General features: G+C 36.9%; 4 protein-coding genes across 8 annotated transcripts; all 4 read left to right on the top strand.

The window, feature by feature from the left end:
- Window positions 1-2,808: 2,808 nt before the first annotated feature.
- LOC148154814 (caspase-3-like) lies at window positions 2,809-9,276 on the top strand. Its single transcript, XM_088014832.1, has 5 exons — window positions 2,809-3,583; window positions 6,526-6,560; window positions 7,856-7,961; window positions 8,067-8,616; window positions 8,779-9,276. The coding sequence occupies exons 1-5, from the start codon at window positions 3,220-3,222 to the stop codon at window positions 8,963-8,965; spliced, it is 1,242 nt and encodes a 413-aa protein (XP_087870958.1). The 5' UTR covers window positions 2,809-3,219; the 3' UTR covers window positions 8,966-9,276.
- A 538-nt stretch (window positions 9,277-9,814) lies between these two features.
- LOC106924079 (caspase-3-like) lies at window positions 9,815-12,940 on the top strand. 2 transcript variants are annotated; one of them, XM_014997600.2, is made up of 5 exons: window positions 9,815-10,482; window positions 10,575-10,606; window positions 11,681-11,786; window positions 11,877-12,426; window positions 12,582-12,940. In XM_014997600.2, exons 1-5 carry the CDS (start codon window positions 10,155-10,157, stop codon window positions 12,727-12,729), a joined length of 1,164 nt encoding a protein of 387 aa, XP_014853086.2. In that variant the 5' UTR covers window positions 9,815-10,154; the 3' UTR covers window positions 12,730-12,940. The 2 variants fall into 2 exon arrangements, with proteins under 2 accessions (XP_014853086.2, XP_014853084.2); XM_014997598.2 differs by having other exon boundaries at window positions 9,816-10,482; window positions 10,572-10,606.
- Window positions 12,941-13,088: 148 nt separating this feature from the next.
- catip (ciliogenesis associated TTC17 interacting protein) lies at window positions 13,089-18,756 on the top strand. Its single transcript, XM_088014433.1, has 9 exons — window positions 13,089-14,747; window positions 14,860-15,045; window positions 15,144-15,199; window positions 15,847-15,933; window positions 16,218-16,388; window positions 16,480-16,604; window positions 16,734-16,810; window positions 17,938-18,005; window positions 18,141-18,756. Exons 1-9 carry the CDS (start codon window positions 14,102-14,104, stop codon window positions 18,327-18,329), a joined length of 1,605 nt encoding a protein of 534 aa, XP_087870559.1. The 5' UTR covers window positions 13,089-14,101; the 3' UTR covers window positions 18,330-18,756.
- A 351-nt stretch (window positions 18,757-19,107) lies between these two features.
- Window positions 19,108-26,398, top strand: casp8 (caspase 8, apoptosis-related cysteine peptidase). Of its 4 annotated transcripts, none has more exons than XM_014997594.2 (10): window positions 19,108-19,306; window positions 19,996-20,123; window positions 20,215-20,390; window positions 21,302-21,407; window positions 21,976-22,123; window positions 23,634-23,692; window positions 23,788-23,902; window positions 24,033-24,160; window positions 24,927-25,294; window positions 26,057-26,398. In XM_014997594.2, exons 2-10 carry the CDS (start codon window positions 20,016-20,018, stop codon window positions 26,190-26,192), a joined length of 1,344 nt encoding a protein of 447 aa, XP_014853080.2. In that variant the 5' UTR covers window positions 19,108-19,306; window positions 19,996-20,015; the 3' UTR covers window positions 26,193-26,398. The 4 variants fall into 4 exon arrangements, with proteins under 4 accessions (XP_014853080.2, XP_014853079.2, XP_014853073.2 ...); XM_014997593.2 differs by having other exon boundaries at window positions 19,993-20,123; XM_014997587.2 differs by having other exon boundaries at window positions 19,109-19,302.
- The last annotated feature ends 987 nt before the right edge of the window (window positions 26,399-27,385 follow it).

Raw genomic sequence — 27,385 nt, 5'->3', positions numbered from 1 at the left:
AACCAAAGCAGTTTTTTTTTTTCATCACTTTGTTTTTCGTCATATTGCTCACTGTGAATGTTGCGCATGTCTTGGTACCGGCACACAGTTTTACAGCTTGAAACGTAAATATTTCATGGAAAATAAAAGATCAACATTTACATATTTGAGTTTTAATGAATTGGATTTTTTTTATTCAACTTATATTGTGAAAACATTTTTAAAAATGTTTGTTTTGATTATTAAGGCTCAAAGCTGACAAGAACCCAAAATTCAGTTTCTCGGAAAATATGATTATTACAACAGAACAATAGACTTTTTTTGGTATATGCATTTAGCACATAGTTGGGGCTCCTCCAGTGGAGTGGCCTGGAAGTCCACAGCCTATTTTTTCCTCATCTTCCTTTTCACGAAACCCCACAGACTCAGCTTTCATTTATATTAACATTTGAGTCTGTGATCGATGTACATGTGTGTTTGGTAATTAGGCAAATATAGGTGGCATGTCTAAGAAATGTGGATGTAAGAGACTTCCTAAGAATTTAAAGTGAAACTTAGTCCAAGGAAAACCTTCTACTCAGGAGTTCAGGTGACAGTTAGAAAGAGGCCAGGTGGCCTCATGGAGGCATGAGACTCACAAATGAAATAATGTCATAATGGGAGTAAATTTAGCTCACTGAACTCCATTGAAAATATGCAGTTCAGTTTTATTGTAATTGTACTAACCTAATAGTGTGTAAATGCTTTATGAATGTGCTTTTTATGGACTATGCAAAAGTAATATCTAGAAGAACCGAAAGACACAGTAAAAGCAGAGTTTGACTTTTATTAAAACGCTCGATTTTTTTTTTTTTTTTTTTTTTGTAAACTTACCATTTGTTACTTTACTTACACGTGAAAATTACTGCCTCCTGTTTCCTGTCGCATTGTATTTACCATGTGGGGGCACCAAACACCACACTGTGGTTAAAGATATTTTCCTATTAACTAACAACTTCATCCTCTTTCCCAAGCAAGCTGTGCAAACAGAAAGGGGCGGAGACGGACCACTGTCAGTCAACGTACCTTATTTGGAAAAGGGACCATTGCACTCCGGAAGTGAAGGGGGCGCTCTATTTCCTATATTATCCGCGGTCTCTCGTTTTTATTTTCTTTTGAAATGTGTAATATATCTTTATCTTTAAGAAGGAGTTTGACTCTCAGCATGTACTTGAACTTCTCTCTTTTATGTACTTCAGCGCAGCTCACAGTTTTGAACAAATTCCGTAGCTTTCTGTGTACTCCTAAATCTGCTTCTTAGCCGCATCTCTTCGGACTTGCTACTGCCTCTAGTGGCGTGTAGGTGGTAAGACAACTAACATAATTACGTAACTAAACGAGAATACCACACAATCTTTATTATTTAGCATTAATTTCACCATTAATGGCAACATAAAAGATAATTTATCTTCTAAAACACCATATGTTTCCATTTTTTCAGGATGTAGAGCTAATTAGGTGACATAATACTTTCATACATTATAAATAATATCTATAGATCTCCATCAATTATAGGAGAAACAAAAGAAATAAGGCATGTAAAACAACATGATCAACTATAATGAAAATACCATTTACAATGTATACATAACAAATTGAGCGAAAGTCAATAACGAACAAATTAATTAGGTTCACAGACAAATAACCAGGGTTGTTAAACAGATATAAGCAATAATTCACATTTTTATTTTTACTGTGCCATGTATATTATTCTGAGACTTTTAGTAGGTAGTCTTATATATAGGAACAAATATGGTTAAACTATTTAGCCTTTGAAAGTGGAAATTTTTCTTTGACTCTAAAACGATAAAACTAAAACTCATTCATAGAATTACAATATCAACAATTTGTGCATCGAGTAAAACACTTAGCATGCCATAGGTAAATGTTATAATTTAGTTTGGCTAAGGATAATTATTGCACTGTCAATAAATGACTTCTAATAGATGTTCTATAGTTACTAGAGGAACACAATAACGCCTTCATGAGCTCAAACTATTACCTACTATTTTACCTGCCATTGAAAGTATTCTTAAAGATTGTCTGTTAGTCTGCAGCTCATGTGACCAAACCAGCTGAGAAGATGAAAAGTTAAAACAGTTAAAACTTGAGATGAGTTTAAAAGTTAAGTTTTAACATTTAATTTAAAATAAAATGTTAAGTTTTAACTTTTTAACTCAACAACCTCTACCTAACTAGAGGTTATACACGACATCTTGTTAGGTAACCCCCAGATCACTTGGTCTTTTTAAAAGATAGAGTCTCTGAAAACATTTCTTAAAAGTATAGCCAGTATTTTCAGCAAAACTGAGCTCACTGTCCAGGAATGACAGTTACCACAGACCAATTTACCACAGTTTCAACAGGTTGGCCATTGAGTGAAACTGGAACCACTTTCAGGTCTTGTTTATGTCATTTAATTAGCTCTACTTCCTCAAGAAAATAAAACGGTATGGTGTTTTGTGAGGGACTTTATCTTTTACGGTTCCAGTAATGCCAGAATTAATAATAAATAATAAAGACTTTGTGGTATTCTGATTTAGTAATGATTATATTAGTTGTGTTACCACCCCCACGCCACTAGAGGCAGTAGCAAGTCCGAAAAGATGCAACTAAGGAGCAGATTTAGAAGTACATTGAAAGCCACAAAATTAGTTAAAAACTATGAGTTGCGCTGAAGTAAATAAATGAAAGAAGTTCAAATACATGTTAAGAATGAAACTCTCTCCTAAAGGTGAAGATAGATCAGAGTTCAAAAGAAAATAAAAACGGGCGACCGCGGATAATATAGGAAATAGAGCGCCCCCCTTCACTTCCGGATTTCCAAATAAGGTATGAGACTGCATAGACATAAATACGTATTAATGTCTATGTGAGACTGAGAGTGGTCCGTCCCGCCTCTTCCTGTTTGCTACAGATACGTGTACTTGCCAAGCAGCGGGAGTTTTGCTTCCTTGAAAAGTTCGTCATTGTAGCTTTTAGACTTTAACCCATAGAGAGGAATTTTTGGACCGTCTAAATCGCGTGAATATAGAAGTTCGGCTGACTGGTTCTGACTCGTAAGTTGCTGTTGACCTACTAACCTGTTACTGCTTTCTTAGAGAAAGATTGCTTCAAAGGATATCAGAAGCAACGCCTTTATTGTTATTTGGGGTTCAGACGGTTGAAGTTTGAGCGCCAGCGTGTGTAGTTATCGCAGTAATGGCAGCCAAAGAGACCATGAAGCGTAATAAAACAAAACTCATCGAGGTTTTATGTGGAGACTACCGATTTATCCTCAATAAAGTTCAGGAGAAGAAGCTGATAACTTCGAGAGAATACAACAACCTCAAGAGCATTAACAGAGAGGATGTGGAGGGCCACGTTATAGAGCTTGTGGACAAGATTATGAATAAAGGAGAAAAAACCTGCCGAAACTTCCTGGCGCTACTCCAAACTGAGGAGATTGTTGAAACTTATCCTGACCTGGAGAGCATAGAGCTCCATGGCGTTTTACCCAAGCCGGTGGTCCAAGATACCACACCTTACCACGCCTTATTTTGCTGTTGCAAGGCCAGCGTGATTTAACCTGTTAAGAGAGGAAAAATTCTTCAACTCGTTATATCCTCTCTGTGCCCGGGTTCAGAAAAATGCTGTGCGCAAAGACTGAGATCACACAGAGATAACAGCGTCACAATAATCAGCATTTATTCAAGGCAGATGCATACTATTCACCAGAAAAGCACATCAGAAACCTCGGAGCACAAACAACACATGAATTTACCTGAGAGAGAAAAAGACGAGATGGAAACGACAAACAAAAAGCGAAGACGTCTTTGGAGAAGTTGCAAGAGCAAAATCTGATTTGTTACTTCTGTGTAGAAAGTTTTATCTTCTTTTCTTTAATTTATTCAAATAAGGCGTATCTTTGCTCATCCAACCAGGAGCATCTCTGACCCTCTATCTGAAGCCAGAAACCCTGCCGTGTTTACGGCCTTTCACAGATGAGTGTGAAAAGCTACAACTTCTCCTGTATTGTTTTCCACACAGACAAAAGGCAGTTCAAACGATCCTAGCAAACCATCTGCTGTAACTACAGGTAAAATAAATTTATTTTCTCAACAAACCCTACGTTTGATTTGTGAAATTTTTATCTGATTTGTGAACCTCAATAAAGGTTGATTTTACCACATTTTTTGCATTTGGGTTTTACTAGAACTGCTACAGCTTCAAAACTACAACACCTAGACACTTCAAACCTGCACTGGATTATTCTCAACTAATAGCAGAATATTTTAATGATGTTTGGGATTTGTAAAACCTTTTTCTGATTGGTGAAACTTCAAAAAAGGGGCAATTTCAGCACTTTTTTAAAATCTTGGTCACACGAGATCTGCTCTAATTCCAAATCTACAACACCAATATCAGCAATTTGTGCATCGAGTAAAACACTTAGCATGCCATAGGTAAATGTTATCATTTAGTTTGGCTAAAAAAACTATTGCACTGTCAATAAATGACTTCTAATAGATGTTCTGTAGTTACCAGGTTATAATTTAAAGCTGCACTTGATTATTCTCAACTAGTAGCAGAATATTTATAATCATGTTTGGTATTTGTAAAACCTTTTTCTGAATTATCAAACTGCAATACAGGGCAATTTTTACCCTTTCTTACATTTAGATCATATTAGAACTGCTCTAATTCCAAAACCACTACACCTAGACACTTCAAACCTGGACTGGATCATTTTGCTCTAATAGCATAATATTTAAAACCATGTGTGGGATTTGTGATACTTTTTTCTGATTTGTGAAACTTAAATGGTAATTTCAGACTTTTTTTTTTTTTTTTTTTGCATCTGGATCACACTAGAACTTATCTAATTCCAAAACTACAACACCTAGACACTTCAAACCTGGACCTGATTATTTTCAACTAATAGCAGAATATTTAAAACCAGGTTTGGGAAATAAATCAGCTCACGTCTTAGTAGGATAACTAGCAGAGCGTTCTGCCTGTTAAGCTACAGAAAAACAATTAGAGAAAGAGTGGTAACACTTTATTTGAAGGGGGTTGAATAAGACTGACATGACACTTTCATAAACATGACATAACACCTGTCATGAACATCAATAAGTCTTCATGAATATTTATGACTGTTGTTATAAAGCGTCATTCGGTAAATTATGACACTTTTAATACAAAGTTGACATTATTCAAAATGCCGTTGTTATGACAACTTGACATTAACCAAGAAATCATTACTGATATAAATTTGTTATAAAATAATTACTGATTTCACTTTAAAAATTAGGTATCTTTATGTTATATATATATATATATATATATATATATATATATATATATATATATATATATATATATATATATTTGTATATACATTTAGCACATAGTTGGGGCTCCTCCAGTGGTGTGACCTGGAGATCAACAGCCCACATTTTCCTCATCTTCCTGTTCACAAAACCCCACAGACTTTAGTTAGCTCATTGAACTCCACTGAAAATGTGTAGGTCAGTTTTATTGTAATTGTACACTAAATAGTGTTTAAATGCTTTATGGATGTGCTTATTATGGACTATGCAAAAGTAACAGATAGAAGAACCGGAAGACAGTAAAAGAGTTTTTCTTTTATTAAAACTTGATCTTTTTTTAGCTTTACTTACACATTAAAATGACAACCTCCGGTTTCTTCTTGAGGAAATGCCTTTGCATAGTTTTGCATAGTCTTTTACCCTGTGGGGGCAGCGAACGCCATATTTTGGTTAAAGATATTTTACTAGTAAAGTAACAAAGGACTTCTTTCTCCTTATACATGGCGGGAGTTTCACTTCCTTGAAAAGTCCATCATTATAGCCTTTACACTTTGACCCATGTTTGGGTCAAAGTCTAAGTCGTGTGAAAATAGACGTTCAGCTAACTGGATCTGGCTCATAAGTCATTGTTGACCTGCTAACCTGTTACTTCCTGCTTTCTTTGAGAAATCCTGCTTCAAGGGACATCAGACGAAGCAACGGCATTATTGTTATTCAGGGTTCAGACGGTTGAAGTTTTGTGTACTTGAGCGCCAGCGTGTGTAGTTATTGCAGTAATGTCAGCCACAGAGACCCTGAAGCGTAATAAAACAAAACTCATCGAGGTTTTATGTGGAGACCACACATTTATCCTCAACAAAGTTCAGGAGAAGAAGCTGATAACTTTGAGGGAATACAACAACCTCAAGAGCATCAACAAAGAGCATGTGGAGGGCCACGTTATAGAGCTTGTGGATAAGATCATGAATAAAGGAGAAAAAACCTGCCAAAACTTTCTGGAGCTACTGCAAACCGATGACGTCGCTGAAACTTATCCTGACCTGGAGCATATAAAGCTCCATGACGTTTTACTCAAGCCAGTTCAAGCTACCTCACCTTGCAGTGGTAATTCAGGAATCACTTTATATCATTTTTATACTGTTTAGAGGTTGAGGAAACAGATTCATTTGTTTGTTTTTGCTTTTACTTTTAGGCGATGTGGTGCCTGAGGCTACAAAGGTGAAAAAGGTGAGTTCCTTGAACGGAAACACCAAAATGTTGTGACTTGTTTCACCCTGGATTTATTAAAGATTTGCATGCATTTGTTTTGTTTAACCCAAGAATAATTTATTTTAAAGTATTGTCACACTTGTGAGTGGAAGTCCCATTTACTACACATGATTACTCAGTTTTAAAAAGTATTAAGGTTGCTTGTATATCACTTTCTCAGTTTTTGATAATTTGGAAAATCAAAAATTGTTTATAGAAAACAAAAAAGGTTTTATCACTCAGGGAACAACAGAACGTCAAGGCAGAAAAGCATGTGAGTCAAACTAGTAACAAGTCAATGAGATGCAGGTACCAAGACAAACTGAGACGAGGATCCAGCAGGGATCAGACGAGAAAGCTGCGATTAAAAACACAGGATAATCAGTGAACAAGTGACAGCTGGAGACAAGGGCAAGACACACCCACATGAAGACTAAATTAACCAGGGTGCATACACAGAAACCTAAATCCTCACACTAAACTTTTAATGAAATTATGGCAAAAAATGCAATTTTTGCATTTTAGTTCATTTCAACGGTTCCTGTCACAACATTCAGGGATGATCTGGTGGAGTAATAAATTGGTCTATCAGGAATACTTTACAATTTGAACAAACTGGAAGCATTTCTGACATGATCTCTTGGTTGAAATTCCTTATATTAAGTTAATGGGGTTGTTAAATAGTTGCTACAAGAAAACAAGTTTGATTTCTCAATATCTTAAGAAAATTGATATAGCTTGGTATAGCTAAATACTCTAACTGGAACTATTGCTTTCTCAACATGCAGGTATTTCTAAGTAAATTAGAATATCACTAAAAAGTTCATATAGTTTGGTAATTTAGTTTAAAAATGTGAAACTTATAGCACAATCCTTGACTTTCAAATTGGCTTAGCAATGCAGATTTTTTTTAGCTTTGTGTCATTTCCTTTGTTTCAAGCAAATGATATTGACATTAATGTTGATGTATTGCCTTATTGAAATTATCTCCTGAATATACCGGACCATAAAATATTCGGTATCTAAACCGCACCAATGCATTCTGTACTGTTCAATGGAAATGAGGCTTTAGAGGCCCACAAAACGGTTCAGGAGTTGATTTGTGTGTGATGTCGTGAGCTTCCAATATTTAACTTTTCATGATATTCAAGTTTTCTAGAATGTACCTGTATGTATTAAAGAGGTTTATAAACTCAGAATAGTATTGAAATGTTGATTAGAACATTTTTTCACTGTGAATTGAGTTTGAATGTGTCACATTGTCTCTGTTTTAGGATGAGGTTTATGAACTGAATAGCCAGCCTGTTGGTCTCTGCCTGATCATAAACAATGAGAATTTCCACAGCCTCAAAGAGAGAAGGGGGACAAATAAAGATGCTGGTATGTTCATTTCAGACCTTTTGTTTTTCAAAATGTAACTCTTGTGATGTTTGGTCAAGTTTAATTTCTCTCTTTTTAAATAATATTTTTTTTTTAATCCCACAGAGAGTCTAGCAGACGTGTTCAGCTGGCTGGGCTTTAAGGTGCTGATGTGTAAAGACCAAACCAGAGACCAGATGGAACAGACACTGAAGTTATTTGCTTCTCTTCATGATGAGGAGAAACAACTTCAGCTACAGGAGTTGGATGTTCAGGAATGGTGTGGCCGCTGGCTCCCTGCTCCCCAGCAGCCGGTTCGGCATGGCGATGCCTTCGTTTGCTGCATTCTGAGCCACGGGTCATTACATAAAGTTAGTGGGGTCGACTCACAGCCTCTTGCAATTAAGGAAATAAGAAGATATTTTGTGGCCACTGAACAGTCACCCCTCACTGGCAAACCCAAAGTGTTCCTGATCCAGGCCTGCCAAGGCCACAAGATACAACGAGGAGTGTTGCAGAAAGATGTTGAGGAGGATAGTTTAACATCCATTCCTGAGGAAGCAGATTTTCTCGTTGCTGTATCCACTGTTGAAGACTACTTGTCCTTTAGAGACAAAACAAATGGAAGCTGGTTTATCCAGTCGGTGTGTGAGCAGCTGAAGTTGCACTGCCCTAGGTAACTCATTATGTCTAATAAATCTCATGTAAAATGTTTTCTGTTTTGTAATTCTAACAGTATAACCATTGCCCTCTGTGTTTGAGATTAGCTTTTATCTGTTCTAATCTATATTCAGTTACTGTGACATAATTTTATTTTCTTTCACACATCTAATTTTAGTGGTGAAGACATTACTTCCATCCTGCATCGTGTGAATAACATGGTGGGCCAGAAGGAGGGCTCCATTAAAGATCATGGCGAGGTAAAACGGGTAAAACAGGCGCCTGAAGTGAAGTTCACTCTGAGGAAGAAACTCGTTCTGTCGCCATGTTGCACTTCAAGCACAACAGTCCCTGCAAAACAGTGATGGCTTCAAGAACATTCTTTATCTCTGAGAAATGTACTGAGTGTGTAATTTCTTAACAGGCCATATTTTCCCATCTAATTTTAAGTCTCAACTTTTGTTTTCCTCTACCAAATTTAAATCAGGAATGTGGCCAGTGATGGTGGATGTGTGCTTTTATTTTTTCTCCTTTCTTTTATTAAACACATATGCATGATAAATATACAACTGCTAAATGTTCAATTTTAACATGTTCATAATCTTATCCATGCATGTTATCAGCCTACGTGTGTAGATTTAAATTACATAAAATAAAATCCCAATAATAAATCCAGTGTTGGTCAAGTGCCTAAATTATCTACAAACAATAATGGAAACAAGATAACTTTTATTACTGTTAGTTACTGCTAATTTACAATTTTCACAATTTTTTATTTTTTTTTATAAATTGTCTAAGACATGTGGACATAAGAAACTTCCTTAGAACAGATTAAAGTGAAAGTTAGTCAAAGGAAAACCTTCCACTCATGAGTTCAGGTGGAGATGGAGGGATGAGACTCACAAATGAAATCAAGGCCTGTAATGACGTCATAATGGGAGTAAATTTAGCTCATTGAAAGCCATTAAAAATATGCAGTTCAGTATTATTGTAATTGTACTTACCTAATTGTGTGTAAATGCTTTATGAATGTGCTTATTATGGACTATGCAAAAGTAACATCTAGAAGAACTGGAAGACGCAGTAAAGTGAGAGTTTGGCTTTTATTAAAAGGCTCTTTTTTTTTGTAAACTTATCATTTGTCACTTACATGTTAAAATTACTGCCTCCTGTTTCCTGTTGCATAGTATTTACCATGTGGGGGCAGCAAACACCACACTGTGGTTAAGGATATTTTACGGGTAACTAACAAAAGTCTCCTTTGTCCTTATCCAAGTGGCGGGAGTTTCACTTCCTTGAAAAGTCCATCAGTACAGCTTTTAGACTTTAACCCATACGACGGAATGTTTGGACCGTCTAAGTCGTGTGAAAATAGACGTTCGGCTGACTGGTTCTGACTCGTAAGTCGTTGACCTGCTAACCTGTTACTTCCTGCTTTCTTTGAGAAATCCTGTTTCAAAAGACATCAGACGAAGCAACAGCTTTAAGGTATTCAGGGTTCAGACGGTTGAAGTTTTGTATACTTGAGCACCAGCGTGTGTAGTTATTGCAGGAATGTCAGCCACGGAGACCCTGAAGCGTAATAAAACAAAACTCATCGAGGTTTTATGTGGAGACCACACATTTATCCTCAACAAAGTTCAGGAGAAGAAGCTGATAACTAGGAGGGATTACAACAACCTCAAGAGCATCAACAAAGAGAATGTGGAGGGCCACGTTATAGAGCTTGTGGATAAGATCATGAATAAAGGAGAAAAAACCTGCCAAAACTTTCTGGAGCTACTGCAAACCGACGATGTCGCTGAAACTTATCCTGACCTGGAGCGTATAAAGCTCCAAGATGTTTTACCCAAGCCGGTTCCAGCTACCTCACCTTGCAATGGTAATTCAGGAATCACTTTATTGCATTCTTATATGGTTTAGAGGTTGAGGAAACTGGTTTCATTTGTTTGTTTTTGCTTTCACTTTTAGCAGACATGGTGCCTGAGGCTAAAAGGCTGAAGAAGGTGAGTTCCTTGTGCGGAAACAGCAGAACGCTGTGGCTAACAGGCCAGTTTAACCCTGGATTTATTAAAGATAATAGGTTTACCTGCATTCATTCAGGTAACTCAGGAATAATTTATATTATAATATTGTTACACTTCTTAAGTCTGGAAGTCCTCTTTTCTACACAAGTTTTTAAAAGTATGTCATTAAATTTGTTTGTATGACTTTCTCGGTTTGGATAATTTGAAAAATGTTAAACTGAGTTATTCTTCTGTTATTTTTTGCTATAGATAAACTTGTCTTTTTAGAAAAAGCTATGGTACAGATGACCAGTTATTGCATTTCAGTCCATTTCAGTTGTTTGATTCAGGGATGATCTGTAGTTATAATAAATTGGTCTATGAAGGATGTTGCACAATTTAAACAAATGGGAAGCAATGCTGACATGATCTGTGGGTTGAAATGAAGACATTAACTCATTATTTTAATAAATCAAGCATTGCCATCTCAAGATAATGAGATTGTTAAATAGTTATTACGAGAAAACAAGCTTGATTTCTCAATACTTTAAGAAAATTGATATAATGTAGCTTGTGACAAAAATTCAAACTGGAACTATTGCTTTATCAACATACAGGTCCTTCTAAGTACATTAGAATATCACCAAAAAGTTCATTTAATTTGGCAATTTTGTTTAAAAAAAAGTGAAAGTCATAACATGATCCTTGAATTTTAAGTTAGATTAGCCATGCTCATCTTTTTTTTCATTTTGTCACTTGTCATTTCCTTTGCTTTAATCGTGGAGTACCGATATTGTTGATATATCATTCAGCTTTAATTGAAACTGTCCTGAATATACCAGACCATAAAAAACCGTACTAAACCGCACCAATACATTCTGTGCTGTTCAATGGAAACGAGGCAGTGGATGTGTTTTGTGTGTGATGTCGTCATGATGATATTCATGCGAGTTTTCTGGAACGTACCTGTATATATTAAAGAGGTTTATAAACTCAGCATAGTATTGAAATGTTGATTAAAACATTTCTTGGCTATGAATTGAGTTTGAATGTGTCACATTGTCTCTGTTTTAGGATGAGGTTTATGAACTGAATAGCCAGCCTGTTGGTCTCTGCCTGATCATAAACAATGAGAATTTCCACAGCCTCAACGAGAGAAGGGGGACAAATAAAGATGCTGGTATGGTCTTTTTGGTTTGTTTTTCAAAATTGAACTTTTCTGATGTTTGGTCAAATCTAATTCCTCTCTATTTAAAAAAAAATCCCACAGAGAGTCTAGCAGAAGTGTTCAGCTGGCTGGGCTTCAAGGTGCTGATGTGTAAAGACCAAACCAGAGACCAGATGGAACAGACACTGAAGTTATTTGCTTCTCCTCATGATGAGGAGAAACAACTTCAGCTACAAGAGTTGGATGTTCAGGAATGGTGTGGCGGCTGGCTCTCTGCTCCCCAGCAGCCGGTTCGGCACGGCGACGCCTTTGTTTGCTGCATTCTGAGCCACGGGTCATTAGGTATAGTTTATGGGATCGACTCTCAGCCTCTTGCAATTAAGGAAATAAGAAGATATTTTGTGGCTACTAAGCAGCCAGCCCTCACTGGCAAACCCAAAGTGTTCCTGATCCAGGCCTGCCAAGGCGACAAGATACAACGAGGAGTGTTGCAGAAAGACGTGGAGGAGGATAGTTTAACATCCATTCCTGAGGAAGCAGATTTTCTCGTTGCTGTATCCACTGTTGAAGATCATGTGTCCTTTAGACACCCAATAGATGGAAGCTGGTTTATCCAGTCGGTGTGTGAGCAGCTCAAGTTGCACTGCCCTAGGTAACTCATTATGTCTAATAAATCTCATGTAAAATGTTTTCCATTTTGTACTTCTAACAGTATAACCATTGCCCTCTATATGTTTGATGTTAGCTTTTTTTCTGTTCTAATCTATATGCAGTTACAGTGACATGTTTTTTTTCTCCTAATTTCAGTGGTGAAGACATTACTTCCATCTTGCTTCGAGTAAATAACATGGTGGGCCAGAAGGAGGGCTCCATCTGTGTTGGCCTGAAAAAACAGGCGCCTGAAGTGAAGTTCACTCTGAGGAAGAAACTCATTCTGTCGCCACGTTGCACTTGAAGTCCGACAGCGAATGTGCAAGAGTGTGAAAAATAGTGTGTGTAATTTCCTCAGCATACTGTATTTTCCAATCAAATTTTAAGTCTCAACTTTTGTTTTCCTCTACCAAATTTAAAAGGGTCAAAGTCAAAGGTGTGCCCTGTGATGGTGGATGTCTGCTTTTATTTTTTCTACTGTCTCCTTTATTAAACACATACGCACGCCAAATATACTACTGTTCTAAATATCCAATTCTGTTATACAGCAGAGTTACTAAACAACTAAATGTTCAATTTTAACATATTTATAATATGCATGCACATATTCATTGTGCATGCGTATTACAAGCCTACATGTATAGATTTAAGTTACATAAAATGAAATCCCAATAATAAACCCAATGTTGCTCAAGTGCCTAAATATTATTTGCAAATAATGACAGAAACAAGATAGCTTTCATTACTGTCTTCAAATTTAGAAGAAATGTAACTGATTTAGGAAAGCTTCTGATTTTCATTAATTTTATTTTTAAAATAAAATGGTTTTAATTTACAAATATTTGTCTGTGGAGCAGACTACATGAGTTCTGTCAAGAACAATGGGCTCACAAGGAAACTCTTATAACCCAAGAGAGGGAAAAAGAAACTAATGGAAAAAAGCTGAGAAATTTCAAATTGTGGCCAAATGGATGGTTTGCTTGGACTTTGATCAACTAATGGCTCTCCAAACCTCCTTTGTTTTTGCAAGGATTTTGGTACCAGCAAATGGTCAGATCCTGTACTGCAGTTTGTTAGATGTATTGGATTGCAACAGCATAATCACAGTATTCATATCACAAAGTTAATTTTATTAGATGGAAAAACACCATTTTTGTCGCATATCATATTCGTTTTGTAACATATGTGTTTATTTTTAGAGCTCTCGGGGTGTCTCGCCGTAATTTTTACACCAGTTCCTTGCAGTTCCTAATTAATTTTAATTATTATTAATAATAATAATAATAATAATAATAATAATAATAATAATAATAATAATAATAATAATAATAACATTTTTAACAGTACATTTTAGCATCTACATATATATTTTTCCTTAAAAGAAAAAAATATATATGTAGATGCTTCATTAATGTTTAATTAAAAGCAAACAAGCAAAAAAAACAACAACAACAAAAAAACAGTTTTCTTGTCCTTTAATTGACCTAATACATGAAAAACTCTGTTTCACAGACTGTATTTCCGGATTCTACTGCGGCTGCGCATTGACAAACACGGCGTCGTTACCATGACAACCCAAATTCGTCTCCGAACAGAAGCTGGAGGGTACGACGCAACTCAACCGTTGTTCGTGAGGAGTTTGTAAAAAGGCTGGAGGGAGAAAAAGCGATACATTAATGGAGTCGATAATGGAGGAGGAGGATGTTCCGACAGTCGCTACAGAGTCCCAACCTGAAGGAGAGTTGGAAGCTTCAGAGGAGGCTGCCGCTGAAGAGTCCAAACATGACGACGAGTTAAAAGCTTCAGACGAGGTTGTCCCTGAAGAGTTCAAATATGAAGAGTCAAAAGCTTCCGAGGAAGCTGTCGCTGAAGAGTTCAAAGTTTCAGACGAGGCTGTCGCTGACGAGTTCAAATATGAAGAGTTAAACGTTTCAGACGAGGCTGTTTCTGAAGAGTCCAAACCTGAAGAAGAGTTCAAAGCTTCAGACGAGGCTGTTTCTGAAGAGTCCAAACCTGAAGAAGAGTTCAAAGCTTCAGACGAGGCTGTTTCTGAAGAGTCCAAACCTGAAGAAGAGTTCAAAGCTTCAGACGAGGCTGTTTCTGAAGAGTCCAAACCTGAAGAAGAGTTTCAAGCTTCAGACGAGGCTGTTTCTGAAGAGTCCAAACCTGAAGAAGAGTTCAAAGCTTCAGACGAGGCTGTTTCTGAAGAGTCCAAACCTGAAGAAGAGTTCAAAGCTTCAGACGAGGCTGTCGCTGAAGAGTCCAAAATTGAAGCAGAGTTTCAAGCTTCAGACGAGGCTGTCAGTTTCTTGACCTCCATAGGTGAGTTTGACATTCAAACTTCCAGTTATGTATTAAAAACAGCAAACATGGGGTGGGAAAACATTACTAGAGGTGTTTGGTGGTGTCAGCTGTGGCTTGTGTGTTCTTCCAGAGCCCGAGGAGCTGCAGAAGTGTGTGTTTTCAGAGACTCTGATGGTGATGTCTGATAGTGGCGGCATCCTGGGGGAGTTCAGCGTGTCTGTGGAGTTCACCCACAGAGCCCTGGAGCCCTGCGTGATTCTGCACGCTCGGAGCCACGGAGCTATCGACGGCTCTCCATGTGGAACAACGGTGACCGGTGAGATCAGTTATCCATCAGGTGATCACTGATGGTTCCATGTGTGCTTTGTTGTATATTACTGTACGTCTTCTCTTCTTCTACTATTGACTATTAAGCTTATCTAACCGCTGATCTGGAGGTCCTGGAGGAAGACTACCATGAGTATGTCAAGGTGAGCCCTTTAAACATCACCTCCTTTCAGGGCCAACCCAAACCTCTTTGGGGCCCTGTGCAGATTTTAATTTGGGTCCCCCCACAAACCATACCAACAGTTGAACAACAGATGCTCCATCATTTCTAGGCCAGCCTAAGTGTGTAACATACCTATTATTAGCGTAATTTGTTATTAGGTTATTAGCGTTCATGGTACCGGTGTTATTATGGCTATTGGTTTTAACCTTACAGGAGTAGCAAACTAAAAAATAAAAAAATTAATAAATAAATTGAATTTTGAAATCCTGAGTGGTATTTAAATGTGCCACATTATTTTAACTATTTAAAAGTAACATCAGCAGACAAACATATATTTCCCAAACAGTGGCAGCAGCCAATACCAGGAAGAAATTAGCTTATTATTTGTGTACCAACACAAATAACGTGTTAACTTGTAGCTTTTCCATGTGTAATAGCATTTAGTTGACATTATTTAATGTTCTTTTTTTTTATCACGCTTGTTTTTTTGCTCTTGGGGGCCCCCTGGTGATGTGGAGGCCTTAATCAGCCGCTTAACTTGAATGTCCCTACTTTTAATAACCAAACTGTTTATAGCAAAGTTTATTGTTTTAACAGTTTGCTTCTCCTTTCTAAAAACTCATTTAGCTCGACAGTTACAATGTTGAGAAGAGGAGTCACATGGTGCAACGTGGCAAACAGATGGTGATCAACAAATTCACCGCCATGGGAGAGGTAAAAATGAACAATGTCGCTTCCCGTGTTTTTAGTGCCTTTGGAAAGCTATTCATACAGTTAAACCTTTACACATTTTGTCATGTTAAAACCATAATTTTCAAAACATTTCTTCTGTTTTATAAGACAGAAGACATGCCAAGTGTTATGAATAGTTTTGAAAACATTTTTAGCATCAACCCGTCTTTGTATTGACACCTGGCAGACAATAGCATACCTTCTGTTGTCAGATTACCTTTGGGTGTATTTCTTCTTGGTGTGTGTGTGAATGAATGTGAGCGAAGGACGTGACCGAGGAGGAGTGTGTGTCTTATCCCATGTCTGTCTTGCGTGGCCTGGTCACCGAGGGATCCAGCATGCTGTTGATGCGTCTCATGGCTCTGAGGAAGAAGGTTCCAAAGAACATGGTCTTCATCATCTTGGACCAAAGTTTACATATAAATCAGACCACTTTTGTAAGTAACTACAGCTGTGCGCGTGCGCCAGGAGAACGTTAGCATGTTGGGGTAAACTGTGATGTTTTGCTCTGTTTTGGTGCACAATCAGAGTGAGCTGGACGTGAAAGAAATGCAGGTTCGCGGTGAGACCGTGGAGGTATTTGGGCTTGAGAGGATGGTTGGTTCCGCTGATGCCGACCATTCCACGTGGCACTGCTACTTCCTTGATAACGGGTGAGTTCGTGACTGTGAGTTTGACTTGCAACAAATAGGTTGCACATGTAAAAACTACTGTTAAAAATCGTTTTGGAAAATGATCTAATTGAGATTTTAGTTTACTTGAAATGTGCTTTTTGTTATTAGTTACTTGGCCAGCAGAAAACAGGTGGGATCTCCAGTCACAATGAAGTTTATACAGGAGCTTTCAAAGAAAGGCAGAGGTAAATAATTAAAGTGTTGACACCTTGTTGTAGTTTTGCTGGTTTCGTACACAACCTCTTCCATTACTTTATGGAGCTAATGAGCCGTTCTTCACAGGATGTTTTCATGCATGCTTTGTCAGGTGATAAAAGAAAATCATTTTCCAAGTCTTCTGAAAGGAAATTTGGTTATGTGCTTCTGAAAAAAAGATATTTCAACAAGAGCCCTCTCAGTTATTTTAGTTTTGTCATAATGTCTCAATTTTATCAGATTCCAGTTGTTCTATGCTGGTATCAGAACCACAATTAACAGAAACAAGGTGTAAAAAAAACTTCTTAACACACAGGTAAATTATGTCACATTTCATTCTATTTATGATTATCTCTTAATACCTGAAAATACAGTGTACTCCTGCCCATTTGCAGTTATGTGTTTGTGGATTTGCAGATTTTTCTCTGAACTTCCAGTTATTTGCAGAAAATTTGCCTATTCACACATTTTTCCATGTGAACATTTTTAACATATTCACATATTATTCACATATTCTGCAAATATGTAAAAAAGAAAAATAATGGCCTAAATTATTATTTTAAAATCATTTTTGCCAAAAGTAATTTTTGGCAAAAAAACAACAACAAAAAAAACAAACATAAAAATAAAACACCTTCTTCTTTGCCAAATATGTTTTAGGCAAAAATAAAAATTACTTTGGGCAAAAAAAGACTTACACCTTTATTTTAGGGAGGTGACAATATTTAAGATATAATAAAGAAAATTCGACTTCAAAAGCTTATATACCTAGGAACAATGGTACTTGAATTCTATTGGCTACCATTTGCAAAATACCCAGTCCAGAACTAACTGCATAAATGCAGTGCTGTTTAAAGAAAAAAATCCCTCTTACAGCTTTCTTCTGTTTTTCTTTTTTAGGTCATACTTCAATGTTTTAGATCATCAAAAAACTTCAATATAAATTACTTTTTCACAGCATTGGTACACAATACTTTAACAGGTACAAAAATGAAGTAGAATGGGACAAAAATTTAATGCATGGATACAAAATGACCCTCAGACCCTAAAATATCCCATGCAAAGAAGAGTAGTGTTGACAGAGGAGTCATCTATGTTTGTTTTCTCTCTGTGTCAGGTCGTATGAAGATCCCTCTGGTGTGGCAGGAGGACATGCAGTTATACTCTCTGTATTTGGATAAAAAGGTACCCATGGTTTGGTTTTTACAAAACAAAAGCTTATTATCGGATGCTTATTTATTTAAAGTCGCTCGAGGTAATCACGAACCTTCCCAACAAACAGAAGAGTATTAATTGTATCCCCGTTTCCCACCGTGGCAGGACTTCCTGAAAGCAGAACACAATTCATACCTGAGGGAGCACCCAGAGCTCCGAGCCCTCCTGTCCGATTTCATACAGGACTTGCTGATTGTGAAACCGGACAACATCTTCCAGTTTGCTCGAGAATACTTCCCTCCTTATTCCACCTACCATTCCCCGGAGTCTAACCCGAAAACCCCCTCACCCTGAAACACTTTAACAGGAACATCACCCACACCTAAAAACATTATTTTATTACTCCATGCCCATCAATGCTTTTATGTATTTCATTGTAATTTTTAATTAGTTTACCTTATTTGTTCATGTCGTGTTGTATTTTTAACATAGAATTTAAGGTATGAAGGGAAACTTAAAAATTGCAGACTTGCAATTTTAAAGTTGCCTTTCTGAATTTATTTTTACTTAAGATGTAGACCCAAGAAATGTTTTTAACCATTTAAAAACGTTTCTATTTAAGATGTGCCTCAGATACGACACACTTTCTTGGTAAAAAAAATGTTGGAACTATTTTCCCACCTTGATAATTGCAATAAGACCATTCTTGTATATAAAAATGTTAATACTATTTTTGCTTTTACTTCAGACAGCATGAACTAAATAAAAAACTTTGAAAGAACATTTTTTTAAGGATTTTTTTTTTATTCATGTCTGAAGCAAATGCCACTCACAACATGGCGGCGAACTTCACGTACTTACTGAACGTTTCTGCGTCCTCTGCCCCGCTGATTTCGCAACGCAAAAAATAAAGGAAACGCAGATAGTACTTTTAACATTAAAAGCTTGGAGTGTTTCGGTGAATATTATGAGCGCTTACCAAGCATTCTAAACTAAGTTGTCGTAGACTAATTTTCTAAGAATAAATAAATTAAAAAGAAAAAATAAAGAACGAAAGCGTCACGTAGTTTGAAGAAAACGCGGCAGGCATCACAATGTTGAATGATAATGACGTTCTGCTTACCGCTCAGTCAAAACATGCGCTCATTTCCTCTGAAAGTGAAACAAACGCATTTCACTCAGCGAAAAGCTGCTTTAATAACCACCACCCAATTTGGTACTTTGTGTTTTTGTTTCGAGAAGAAATCCCCCCACCAAGTTATCAACTTCTGAAGAGACTTTTCTTCTTTTCGACGCTTTTATTTGACCTTGTCAGCCGTCGGCTTCAGTGAGTATGTTAAACTTCGTTCATTTCAAACTTCGCCACCGTAGCTCTCCTGGGGTAACAAAGTTCTTAAAAACTTAGGTCATGACAGGCAATGATACGTAATGCGGTGTGAAAACCTTTTCGATCATTGAAATAGTTTATTGTTTTAGTAAGAACAATTTAAAGTTTGTTTTTTTCAGTGATGACATTATGACATAAGCTGAATTGTTATATGTGTAATATTAATGTAAAACATAAAATGTCTTATTGATTTAAATTAGCAAATTACTTTTTGATCAGTCATGAACTACATTTTTCGTTGCCCTTTATTTAAAGACACACTAACAGAAGTACAAAAATAATCAAGTTACATACCAAAAAAAACAAAAATCCTTAACAGCCTCTGTCTACTATGATGGAGTTAATTGCTTTAACACGGAAGTACTCCTGTTTTTCTTTCCAGTTTAACTGTGCTGTATTTCCATGTAATTTCTCTAGGAGCATACCAAAGAGTTAGTTCAAGTCAGAAGTTACTAAAAAAAATCCTAAAGTCATTCATCACAGAAAAGGGGAGTCAGTAGAGTCCTCACTTGCTGGAATTTATCAGTCTGATGGAAATGAAAGACAATTTTCCTTTTGGGACCTTTTTACAGATACTCTCTGATTATGTTTTTTTATTATTATTATTTCTTTTGTAATCTTAATCCCCAGCAGCTCCAGCTTTGACAGCTGAGATGAACAGGCTACTGCTGGCTCAGATTGACGACGACCTGGACTCTGGAGAGGTAGCCGAGCTGTGTTTCCTGTGTAGCGATGTCATCAACAGAAAGCAACTTGAGGAGGTGAGCGGCACATGTTTGGAGATCTTAAGTGTGTCTGAAGTTTCTCTCATCATCTATTTGTGTGTTTTTTTTGTTGTTGTTCATCCTGCAGATCAAGTGTGCAAGGGACTTGTTCGTGAAACTGGAGGAGAAAGGTTTCCTGAACAGTACATTCCTCGCTGAGCTGTTCCGCACCACCCGTCGAGCAGATCTCCTCAACATGCTGGAGAGTGACAGCAGAGAAAGGGAGGAAACTGACGCCTGTCCTGCCTACCTGTCTGAATACAGGTAACAAGAGTACTGATGTAGCAGTGTTGATCAGGTTGTGGTTTGTTACTTTGAATATGAGGTGCAGGGTTCCTGCACATCCATAATGAACTTTTCCAAGCTCTCAGGCCTTTACGATTATTTTAAATTTGGAAACACTGATGTTTGCCATGCATCCATGGCAGATATTTATGCTTTTGACACAAACTAAATATGAAATCTTTAAAAGACACGAAGAAGAAATGGAAGTGGAAGACCAGAGGGAAAAATGACAGAACGATTGAAAGAAAAACAGGGCACAAGAAAGGATGGAAAGAAAGAAGGATCCTATAAAGGGCATCAGGGAGAAATGACACAAGAAAGAACGAGAAAGACACCAGAAAGGAGAAAATGAAACAAAGTAATTAGGATACAAGGAAGGGCAAAATGAAGGAAAGGAAGAGGAATAACACTTAGACTGTCTGAAGATGCCAAGTTATATATATTTAGCAATAAATTGTTATTTGTATATTTAATTATGTATTTAAAGGCACACCTGTGATATTTCTGTGTTTTTTTCTGGTGGCCAGGTGACAACATTTTGTTACCAGTTTCATTGTTGTGCCTTTGTGCAACAACAATATAATAAGTCTAAGTCTTATGAAAAACATCAAAAGGCCACAAGGAAGGAAGAAAACAACAAAGAAAGTGAAAAAGATTCAAGAAAGGACAAGAAAGATAGGAAAGGCACACATAAAGGAGGACATGAAGGGAGGATGGAAGGAACTAAAGCCAAGAGAAAAAATACAAAATGAAGGATTTAAGAAAGGAGAGAAAGAAAAACAGACACAAAGACCTAGAAAGAAAATACTGAAATCGAATTCCAGACGTTACAACAGAGCTGTATAAGTTTCAACTTTGTTTTATTTGAACTTGTATGCTCTCACCCCAAGGTTGATGCTATACAAAATACACGAGGATTTGACCGACGATAAGGTGGAAACGTTGAAGTTCCTAGTTAACGATCAGATTGCCAAACGACAACTGGACAAGAGCAGCGTGAGAACACACCCACACAACAGCAAATAATTACCTCAAATCTCTATGTTGTACTTCAGTGATATGTTGGCCTGTCACAATAAATCAGTTATTCGATTAATCACATGATAAATTAATATGAGCTCCCATCATTTTGAATCGCATGATTTATTGTTTTTCTCTATTCTCTCTCTTTCTAAAGTCTTCAGTCGGTCTCAGCTCTTTTTTGAATCTTGTTTTAAAGAACTTTGTTTTGTTTACAGAGACTTCACATTTTATTATATCTAATCTTTCTGTTGTTTTGTTTAGTTTTTTTTGGATATTTAAAATGTAAAGTTCCAGTGTTAATTGCACATTAGAATTTAAAGCTTGCTGGCCTTAGACTGAAAATGTGTCGTTGCATTATTACACACTTGAAAACGATCTCAAAACAACAATATGATTGTTTATTGCAGCAATGTCTAAGATAATTTATCGTCCACCAAAATTTTCTGTTGTGACAGGCTTGGTGGTGGCTGGGGCTTTGTAGTTTTCATAAAATTTGTGAAAATCTAAAAAAAAAAAATCTTCCTTTCTCTGAATATTACAGACAGCTTTAAATGTGTTTGCTGAAATGGAGAAGGCAGGTCTGATCTCTAAAAACAACGTCGATAAACTCCACGAGCTCATGATCAACACCGATAATGTACCGCTGGCAAAAACTGTCAAAGGGTACAAAGACAGACTCCCTCCCACAGGTAAACATGAGCACAGTGACACAAGTTTTGTGATTGTTAGTTTTGCCTCAGGGTTGGTAGTCAGAGAGCTACCAACCTTGAAACGAGGCCTGTCATTTCAAAGGCTTAGTTGCTACAGTAGGAATTAGTGAGGTGTCATTGACTTTAAAAATGACTTTAATGTCAAATTGGTCCTTGTGGTTTTCAAAAACAATCTGAAAATACGCTCTTTCTGTGCAGTAAGATGTTCATTTTAAAAGAGAAATCTGGGGATATGTCAATTTTTTTCTGGATTATTTATAAAAAAGAAACAAATGAACATGTCATTTAAGGATTATGATAAGAACAATAGTAGTTTAATGATAAAAATCTAATCTATTATGAGTCGGCTGACATTTAGCTACTGTTTATTAAGATTATAAAGAGACAAAATATAATCTAAATATACAGAGTCTGTAGATTAGTAGTACAGACAACTTATCAATGCAAGGGTATGAATTAATTTTAAGAACTTTGGTAAGTAATGCTGATTCAGAATCTAATAGTTAGCAAAGAAATTGATTGAAAAACCTAAAGCTGTATTTTGATCTGTTTTGCTAAAAGGAAGGAAAGAGGAGGGAGGAAAAGAAACATGGCGGCAACAGATGAAACCAAGAGTTTCAGAACGTCCAAGCCTGTCAGAGTTATTTATCACAGCAAAATTGGAAATATAGTCCCTTATTCTGTCATTTGGACCCTTTGCGAACACGACCAATGCATCCATCTCCTCTGACTCCGGGGAGCATTTAGCTCTGACATACAGTCTTCCAACGTTTCCATTAATGGGCTGTAAAGTGACAGTTCTCTTCTGCCACCAGGACTTTAGGGCTCCAGAGATTCCCAATGTGACTCTGAATGCATCCAAATTGCAAATGAACAACCTCAATGCCCTTTAAAGCAGGCTCCACCGTGGTGTTGGAGAAAGCGTTACCCTTGAAATTTAAATGTATTGTACTTTGCGGATGGAAAAACACAGTTAGCCAATGTAAGAGGCTAATTGGAGATTTGATCATTTTAGAAGGAATAACTTTCTCTTCATGGTCAAAAGTTTCTTACTTTCCGATTTTCTGTCACTCAACTCACGTATGGCCAAAGCCAGAGATGCCACATGTGACTTGAAGGCCCAATCCAAAGAAGACTTTTGGTGTAACGGGTAAAAACAAGTTCCCAAAATCCAGAACATATTCCTAAATTATTACTTCCTACGTGGCATTGGAGAGACTGAACATATCCAGTTATACTTAATCACAATATTGGCGTAGGCAATTTGGAGCAAAAGCCAGGAAAACCTTCATTACTTTGGAAACGCATGATTTTGTGAAAGTCATTCTAATAACTAAACTAAAAGTTTATTTAAGCTACTTAAACTTAGCTTAAAGGAACTAGCCAGGAAAACAGAGTGCTTGTATATGAAAGAGCAAAGCACAAAGATGTGTTTTATGTTGCTGTATTTAAAATAAATGAATACAATTTATGTCTGTTTGTCTTTCAGGTCCAGGAGGAGGCGTTAACAATCATAGTGCACAACAGGAAACGATGCCATCTGAAGACGTAATTAACTTGGAACAATCCAAGTTGCTTCTTCTACCATTTGTTCGTTCTTTTCAGGCCTTTGTCTCAGCTGGCTCTGTGCTTGTGTCCTATAGATAGACGAGTTCTACAGTCTGACGCAGAATCCTCGAGGTCATTGTGTGATCATCAGCAATGAGGACTTCACGGGCTCTAAATACAGAAAACGTCTTGGAAGCAAAATGGACGACGGTAGGTTTTTCTAGTTTTTTTAATAACTTTCTGTCCTGATTTACGCATTTGCATTAAGTTTCATGTGTTGCATATTGCAGTCATGAATCTAAATGTGCTTTGATTTGGATTTTTCTTCTATGTGACGCAGAAAATCTAAGCAACCTGTTCAAACGCTTCGGCTTTGTTCCAATCATACACACAAACCTGACAGCTGATAAGATTACAGAGACGCTCAAAGAGCTGAGCAAGAGGGATTTTTCTAAAGAGGATGCCTTGGTAAGGGATTTTTTTCTTGCATACAACAGTTTTTTATTTATGTGTTTTAAATTGTATAAATTACATACACTCACATCACTAATTTTATTAGGTGCATCTTACTAGTATAAGGTAAACCCCCTTGTTTAGAACTGCCTTTAATGTCAATAATGTAACTTTTATAAGAAAAAAATATATATTTTTACATATTTGTTAAAACTTTCACCATGTCGTGACAGTTTGTTACAAGACTGGTAATCTGGGAAAAGATTGGTTTCCTGCACCTCTTCCCTAAGCTGCTATTGCCTTTTGAAGAAATGTGCCGACAAAACAACCAATCAGAGCTAAGGGAAGGGTCCTTGTGCATTTGCTACTGACAGCGCTAAGACCCGCCTCCTGGCACTGATTGGTTGTTTCTAGTCAGCGCTGAGAAGGTAGAGGAGTTAAATTTTTTCACAGATTATCCGTCTCATACCATACTATAATGATATAGTGCCAGTTTCAACAATTAAAAAAAAATTCAAATGAAATGTACATACTGCAGCTTTAATTCCGTAAACAAGAAACATTCCTGAGAGATTTTTGGTCCATTTTGACTTGATAGGATCACACAATTGCTGCAGATTTGTTAGCTGGATGTTCCTCTGTTCCAGCACAACTCAAATCCTCTAAGTTTATTTGATTAGTTGTTACCGTTTAAGCTAAACTTACCTAAATCCAATTCAAACTTAGAGATGATACACCTTAGAATAATTCTCCCCGCCCCTTCCTTCTTATCTTCTCTAAGGTGGTGTGTGTGCTATCCCATGGAGAAAGAGGCATCATCATTGGCACTGATGGAAAGGAAGTGAAACTGGACAATCTGTTTGATCTGTTCAAGAACGTCCCCTCCTTGTTTGGGAAGCCCAAGCTCTTCTTCATTCAGGCATGTCAGGACGAGGTGCCTCTGACGGCAACTCAAAAGACAAACCAGGATGAGCAATCCAAAGAGACGCCATCCGATTCTGTCTTCTCGGATGCAAGTTGTCCTTCTAAGGATGGAGACATTTTGATTGGCATGGCCACAGTGCCTTACAGCAAAGCTTATCGGCACACAGAAAAGGGTTCCATATACATCCAGGTACTCTGCCAGGAGCTGGAAAATGCAGCTAACAGGTGAGATGGTTTTATTGTGGTAAAGTATTCGCTCCAGTTCACACAAAGGCCCGGTATAATTTTTGAGTGATACCGCCATAGTTGGATTTTAAGCAACTTAATGCAGGTTGAATTTGTCATTTGTTGTGATTTTATTGTTTGTTTTTTATGGAGTAGTCTGTGGAAAAATTAGGAAATGTAAAAAGAAAAACCCACAAAAAACAAAAAATATTTCCAACACTTAAAGCCACAGGTGAGTCTAATCTTTATGGAAAAATGACAAACACCAAACAAACAAATTTTAGCATGAATACATGTCGGTATGCATTGGTTAATATTTTCTGTTCAATCTCTTTTCATCTTTTTAATAAACTTTTTCTAACACTCCTTAAGTAGGCCACTGGAAACAGTTTTTTAGTGACCTAGCAGTCTGTAAGTCAGCCATTAGTTTACACATAAAAACATATGTCTTAAAGAAAAGTAGTAGATGTAAGGGATGAAGTGAAATAACTGGTTTTAAGCTATGCATTAAGGCGCAAAATGGTGGACAGAACCCGACCTGCCATTTGCTGACCCTGAACATAGTTGGTGTCCACTTGTAAAAGTTTAGCCAGTTTGCGCAAAGAAAGCAGTCCAGAAAAATCTACTTTAAAATGTTTCCAGTTTTCCAGGTTTGGAGCAACCTTGGTCTTCTTGACTATGTTTTGGTGGTGTGTTGTTACGTTGTATAAATCAGGTTGAATAATTTTTTTATTTGTTGTCTTTTTCTTGATTTATTTACAGCCCAAAGAGAGATGACATACTCACCGTCTTAACGCGTGTGAACAGGAAGGTCAACAACCATTTTATGATACGCAATAAGCAGATGCCAGAGCCCAAATACACTCTCACCAAGAGGCTCGTCTTGAGATTTGTTTGAACTGTCCGGAACCGTGCCTACGTATTAGATGATCTGATATGCGTTGGATTCTAGTTTACAAGTGTGCATGGATACGAGTCTTTGAGTTTCTGAATGGTTCTGTTTGTTAGGTGAATTTTTACATTTTGGTAAATCAAACATAAAAGTTGTCACAGATTCACATATTTTGAAATTTATTAAATAAATCAAGAAGAAAATGAAAAAAAGGTCTGTCTTTGTTACTTGTTTCATTCAAGTTTATTGTAAAATTTTTACAATAAACTTAGTAAAAAATCTTGTAGTAAAAAATCTACACCACAGGCCAGACGACAGGCAGATAATTTGATAAAAGGGTTTGTGGAGCATGTCAAAGTCTCAGGAATGCGCTCATCAAAAGTGATGTGTTTAGCATTTTAGGTTAAAGATTAAAAAAAATGTTTTGATCACATCCATTCATGAGTGAGATTTCACGTTTTGTTCCATGCTGTACATCATTCTGAGGGAAACCAAGACCTTGCAGGAGGCATTGTGACATCAGAATGTCGCACTCTGGTGTCACGGTTCCACACTGTGACATCAGAGTGTGACATTGCGATGTCAGTGTCTTTATGATGTCACAGTATATCTATGATGTCACACTGTCCTTGTGATGTCATAGTGTATTTGTGATATCACAGTGCCCTTGTGATGTCACAGTGTATTTGTGATGTCACAGTGTATCTGTGATGTCACATTTTCTCTATGATGTCAGTGTACAGGTGCTGGTCATAAAATTAGAATATTGTGATAAAGTTCATTATTTTCCATAATGTCATGATAAAAATTAAATTGTCATATATTTTAGATTCATTGCACACCAACTGAAATATTTCAGGTCTTTTATTGTTTTAATTTTGATGATTTTGGCAAACAGCTCATGAAAACCCAAAATCCCTGTCTCAAAAAATTAGAATATTATGAAAAGGTTCTCTGAACGAGCAATAAAAATAATCATCTGAATCAACAAAGTAACTCTAAACACCTGAAAAAGATTCCTGAGGCCTTTAAAAACTCCCAGCCTGGTTCATTACTCAAAACCGCAATCATGGGTCAGACTGCTGACCTGACTGCTGTCCAGAAGGCCATCACTGACATCCTCAAGCAAGAGGGTGAGAAACAGAAAGAAATTTCTGAACGAATCGGCTGTTTGCAGAGTGTTATATCAAGGCACCTCA

Source organism: Poecilia mexicana, unplaced genomic scaffold (genome assembly GCF_051168715.1).
Source record: "Poecilia mexicana isolate PSO_F unplaced genomic scaffold, ASM5116871v1 scaffold_17, whole genome shotgun sequence".
NCBI classification, from domain to species: domain Eukaryota; kingdom Metazoa; phylum Chordata; class Actinopteri; order Cyprinodontiformes; family Poeciliidae; genus Poecilia; species Poecilia mexicana.
This window is presented reverse-complemented; position numbering and strand designations above follow the sequence as displayed.

Bases quoted from the DNA above. Each gene is read 5' to 3' on its own strand.
- LOC148154814 (XM_088014832.1), top strand. From the start codon at position 3,220: ATGGCAGCCAAAGAGACCATGAAGCGTAATAAAACAAAACTCATCGAG. The intron at 3,584-6,525 runs AACCTGTTAAGA...TTTTACTTTTAG, and splicing joins TTGCAAGGCCAGCGTGATTT to GCGATGTGGTGCCTGAGGCT. The intron at 8,617-8,778 runs GTAACTCATTAT...ATCTAATTTTAG, and splicing joins CTGAAGTTGCACTGCCCTAG to TGGTGAAGACATTACTTCCA.
- catip (XM_088014433.1), top strand. From the start codon at position 14,102: ATGGAGTCGATAATGGAGGAGGAGGATGTTCCGACAGTCGCTACAGAG. The intron at 15,200-15,846 runs GTGAGCCCTTTA...AAACTCATTTAG, and splicing joins ACTACCATGAGTATGTCAAG to CTCGACAGTTACAATGTTGA. The intron at 16,389-16,479 runs GTAAGTAACTAC...GTGCACAATCAG, and splicing joins ATATAAATCAGACCACTTTT to AGTGAGCTGGACGTGAAAGA.
- LOC106924079 (XM_014997598.2), top strand. From the start codon at position 10,155: ATGTCAGCCACGGAGACCCTGAAGCGTAATAAAACAAAACTCATCGAG. The intron at 10,483-10,571 runs GTAATTCAGGAA...TTTCACTTTTAG, and splicing joins AGCTACCTCACCTTGCAATG to CAGACATGGTGCCTGAGGCT. The intron at 11,787-11,876 runs GTATGGTCTTTT...AAAATCCCACAG, and splicing joins GGGGACAAATAAAGATGCTG to AGAGTCTAGCAGAAGTGTTC.
- casp8 (XM_014997594.2), top strand. From the start codon at position 20,016: ATGAACAGGCTACTGCTGGCTCAGATTGACGACGACCTGGACTCTGGA. The intron at 20,391-21,301 runs GTAACAAGAGTA...TCTCACCCCAAG, and splicing joins GCCTACCTGTCTGAATACAG to GTTGATGCTATACAAAATAC. The intron at 25,295-26,056 runs GTGAGATGGTTT...ATTTATTTACAG, and splicing joins CTGGAAAATGCAGCTAACAG to CCCAAAGAGAGATGACATAC.